The sequence below is a fragment of the Pteropus vampyrus genome, unplaced genomic scaffold (genome assembly GCF_000151845.1).
Source record: "Pteropus vampyrus isolate Shadow unplaced genomic scaffold, Pvam_2.0 Scaffold5, whole genome shotgun sequence".
NCBI lineage: Eukaryota > Metazoa > Chordata > Mammalia > Chiroptera > Pteropodidae > Pteropus > Pteropus vampyrus.
In genome coordinates this window covers 8,443,214-8,448,248 of record NW_011888786.1, presented here as the reverse complement: position 1 = coordinate 8,448,248, position 5,035 = coordinate 8,443,214, and the positions used below count along the sequence as shown (strand labels likewise).

Here is a 5,035-nt window from a genome sequence, read left to right as displayed (position 1 = left end):
ACCACTATGAAAATGCACTAACTCTGTGCATTATGGAAAAGCCTATTGGATCAGATCACAAAACAAAACCCAACCACCCTATTTCACCAGTTTAAGAAGCATATTTTTTCACATTTTAGCTTCTATGATATTGAGATATGATTTATAATTGCCATCAGTCGGACAGAGGTCACGATGCAGCTTGGACTATCCACCTATGTGTGAGCTTGGTCCCAGCTCTTCACGCTGTCATCTCTTTGATGCTGTACTGTGCACGGCTGGAACTGCAGGCGGAGTGCCACTGCCACCACCCTACGATGCAGGCCCGAAACGCAAAGTTACTGTACATGCAGTCATCAGGCCCCAAAAGAGAGCGACAGAACATACATTTGATATTAGAGAAGTAAATAGTCATTGTTGAATGATAACAATAATCATGGGCTTTATTGGAAAGAGAAGGAAGATCTCCAAGCAGATGAAGTTGTGTCAGGTTCTGTGATGCCAGCTAAAGGCATAAGCTGCAAAATCACCAGGAAGAGATGAAACAAAGTTCAAGGCAATGAGGGGCTAGTGTGACAATTCTCTCACTATATAGGCACTATATCTAAAGGCACTATAGGCACTAAGTGTAAGAACACTGTTAAATAAACCTCCACTTATATATCTCTGTGTCTTGTCAAAATTATCCTTTAGAAAGCTTTATTGCTTATCAAACTTCTCTTGACAAAAGATAAACTGAGATCGTGGGTATATTTCTCTCTATTCCAAATCACACCAAAATCATTCCACTATATCTCTTTAAATTTAATATTTGGACACAAGGTTTTTAAAGTTTGGTAGGAAGAACATAAGAGTATGAAGAACTAAGAATTACTCAGTGCTCCCTCCTTATTTGTACTTACTACACATACCCCAGGGGGAGAAGAAACTCATTCTGGCGCATGGCTCAGCATGATTCATAAATTGCAGGCTAGCATTTTGAAATGTCATTTTTATTGATCTCCATTTGATGTTCCATTTGCCTTTCCTGGAGTAGACAAATTATGTTTACAGCATTTCCCTAATAGCAGACCTTGAAAATCTGAGTTTAAATGAGCTCTGAAAAAAACATAACCAAATGAATTATCAACCAAACAAAACTATCTGGATGCACGTAAATTAATACTGATTTTATCATTAAAACATCTTCCTCAAGACTTCATAGGTCACCATAAAGGTGCCAATGTAGTACATAATAGAATAACACATTTCAGAGCGTGACAGGCAGCCTAAAACTATAAGGGAAGTCAAATCTCAGGCACAAAATGTAAATCTGTCAACTAAACACATGTGAAATATAAAGCATGATTCAAAGAGTGAGATTAGAAAAATGAATATCAAATCCTATTCTGCAGAACCTAGAAGTCTGTGCAGCACTGTCCATTCCATAATAAAACTCAAGTAACAAAGGTCAATTTATCGTGCTAGCATTATTATTCCTGACAATTTCAAAAAATAAATTAGTCAGTGAAAAGCTATCGTTATTCCACAAGAGCAGATGAAGTCTGCATCATGGAATAGGTATAATGTTTAAATACTTTTAACACTTTCAAATATAGTAATTGTTTAATAGCTTATAAATGAGATGTTAAATTAGAAAACACAATCACATCATCCTTAGATCTATTTACATAAAAGAATGAACTGCTAATTTTAAATTGAAGACACTAACAGAAAATACATAATTTCATAAGCCTTTGATTTTAAAAAGCCAAAATTTTTAATTTTTAAAGGAATGACTGATTTCAAACTTTTTACTCCATAGAAAGCATGTGAGAAATCATAAGAGCATCAATTACAAAGTAAAGCTGTGAAATCAATGATATTATATTTCAAAAAACTAATACTTCCACTTATCCTCTAAAACCTCTTTAAATACCATGTCCTTACAATGTATTGAACAGCAAAGGCACAAGTTAGCTGTAACGCTTGTCTTTCCAGAGCACTCGGTCTTTTCTACGAGTGCTTGTCTTTCCAGAGCACTCGGTCTTTTCTACGAGTGTCGACATTCTTCTTTGCACTGTATAACCTTTGAATATATCTCAACTCCACTATTAGCATTTTAAGTTATTTTTCATCCCTCAACAAAGAAAGAATAAGTGATTGGATGGATGGATGGATGGATGGATGGATGGATGGATGGATGGATGGATGGATGGATGGACGGACGGATGGATGGATGGATGGATCGATGGTGGCTTGGGCAACAAAATCCAACATTAGGGGTTACAGATGATTTAAGATGTTGAAAATTATTTTAAGACATGCTCTCAAGAATCAGTACTAGATAACAGATGAAATTATGACCCCTGAATCTTACTGAATATGTATTGTCTTTTTCTTTTTTAAATAATTCCGATTCTGTGAAGTAAATAGCCTCTATAAGTAACCCAAGCTAACAACCTTTTGAAATTCTTTAATACTTCATATTTTAGCCAGTGTTTTTATATTGTAATTAGCATAAAATATGAATTTCAAAGACTTTATTATCAAAAAACATACTTTATCAATATAAAAACAAGAACAGTGTTTTAGCTCCAGAATAAAATTTTATCATGCAAAGAAACAAGATCACCTAGATTTTCTTATAGAATTTAAATCACCAATATCCATATGTAATAATATGAAAAACATGCTTATCAGATAAAAGAAAGTGATAAAGCAGAGTACAAAACTATGTACATATTATGACTACAACCTTGTAAAACAAACTTTGGCATAGGAAAAAAAGGCCTAGAGGAACTACTATAGAATGGCCAAGGTGATGGGTGCAAAGGGAGAAACCATGGGCAATGTTTTTCTACTTTCTACTTTCTGTATCTTCGATATTCTATTTTATCTCATTATGATATATCTATCAGCGGTCCCCAAACTTTTTGGCACCAGGGACCGGTGCTGCTATGAGACTCTAATGCCAGATGACCTGAGATGGAGCTGAGGCGGTGATGCTAGCGCTGGGGAGAGGATGCAAATGCAGATGAAGCTTTGGCTAGCTTGCCAGCCCCTCGCCTCCTCCTGCTGTGCAACCCAGGTCCTAATAGGCCACGGACCAGGACTAGTCCACAAAGTTAAACAATATCTCATGTAAAACACCTAGCTTAGTGCCTAGCTCACAGCAGTGCTCGATTTACATTACTTCCTGTTTTAATTTTTTTGTTGTTGAATGAATTCTCATAAACTGAGTAGATATCACAGATTAAGTACTTTGGTAAAGAGGCAATCAATTTATCTTAAGAAATGCCTCTATCAAAGGATTTTAAATTCTAAGAAACTCAGGAAGACATTTGTAATAGATCCCAGCAATCCTTTCCAGTTAGCCTGGATAAGACCTCAGAATTCTTCTCAACACAGCAGCCCGGGCAGCCAGAAGGAGCAGCCATAAGAGAAGACCTATTTGTCATCAGCAACCCAGACCAGGAGATTCTTAAGGAGCTTCTCCCAGCACACAGAGTACAATGCCTATGACCTAGGAGAGGGATGAATTCTTTTCACAGGTTTGCCAAAGAATAACATCTATGACTCAATTCCAGTTCACCCAATAAAACATTTTAACAATGAAGATTTTAAAAAATAGATGTTTATAACTTTCAAAAAAAATTTTTGGTGCTTTCAGTAGTTCAAAAGAGAAACATTACAGTAAATCTTCATGACATTGGATTTGGCAATGGAATCTTAGCTATAATACCAAAAGCACAAGCAACAAAAGAAAAATTTGATAAACTAAACTTTATCGAAGTTAAAAACTCTTGTGTATCAAAGGATATCACCAAGAAAGTGAAAAGACCATCTACAGAATGGAGGAAAAAAATTGCAAATCATCTGACAAAGGTGGAATAGCCAGAACATATAAAGAACTCCTGTGATTCAACAAACCAAAAACCACATTAAAAATGGACAAAGACCTTGAATAGACATTTCTCCAAATAAGCTATACATTTAGCCAAAAAGCACATGAAAAGATGATCAACATGATTAGTAATTAGGGAAATAAAAAAAATCAAAACCAAAATGACATACCACATCACAATTGCTAGGATGGCTATTAAAAAACAAAAAACAAAAAACAAAATAAGAAGTGTTGACAAGGATGTGGGGAAATTGGAATCCTCATACATTGCTGGTGGGAACGTAAAACGGTGCAGCCACTGTGGAAAACAGTTTGGCGGATCCTCCAAAAACTAAACATAGTATTGCCAGTAATTTCACTCCTAGGTACATATACAAAAGAACTAAAAACAGGGGCTCAAACAGATATTTATATACCTATGTGTACTGTAGTATTCATAATTGCCAAAAGGTGGAAACGCTGATGGATGAACAGATAAACAAAATGTGGTACATACACACAATGGAATGTTATTCAGCCATAAAAAGGATGAAATTCCAACACATGCTACAACACGGATAAGCCAGGACTGAAAACATTATGCTAAGTGAAATAAGCCATACATAAAAGGAACAATATGGATGATTCCACTAATCTGAGGTACCTAGAATAGTCAAATTCATAGAGACAAAAAGTAGATTAGAGATTACCAGGATTGGGGGGAGGGGGGAAATGGGGAGTTATTACTTAATGGTGAGAGTTTCTGTTTGAGGTGATGAAAAGTTTTGGAAATAGTGGTGATGGTTGCATAATTGTGTGGATGTAATGTTACTAAACTGGCAAATTTTTTGTTCTATATATATTTACCATAATAAAAACAATAAATTAAGCTTAAAGGCACAGGGGAGAAAAACAACACCAGGATAATAAATAAAAATGATACCACATCAGTACCTCTCCACACACTTTGTTCGAGATAGAGGAGGCTGACATGTTCGGTTATGAGCTTCTCGGGCAGCAAGTCTAGCTCCTGATAACTGAAAGAGGATACAAAAATCCATTTAATACACCATCGAACTTGCTACCATTCTAGAAAAAAAATGGTATCACATTCTGACATCAAGAAGCCAGAAATTCAAGCAACTCAAAATTGTAACTAAACATTCATTTCGGGGAGGCGGCGGGGCGGGG

General features: G+C 35.9%; 1 protein-coding gene across 5 annotated transcripts in view; it reads right to left on the bottom strand.

Annotated features, from left to right (window-relative positions):
- The window catches only part of ZCCHC4 (zinc finger CCHC-type containing 4), a 50,073-nt gene that overhangs the window by 42,606 nt on the left and 2,432 nt on the right, over positions 1-5,035 (bottom strand). The window contains exon 3 of one of the 5 annotated variants that reach the window (XM_023534162.1): positions 4,799-4,881. The exons of the other annotated variants lie outside the window; for them this stretch is intronic. Coding sequence (XP_023389930.1) covers positions 4,799-4,881 — 83 coding nt within the window. The remainder of the gene's footprint in view (positions 1-4,798; positions 4,882-5,035) is intronic. 5 annotated transcript variants of the gene reach the window in all.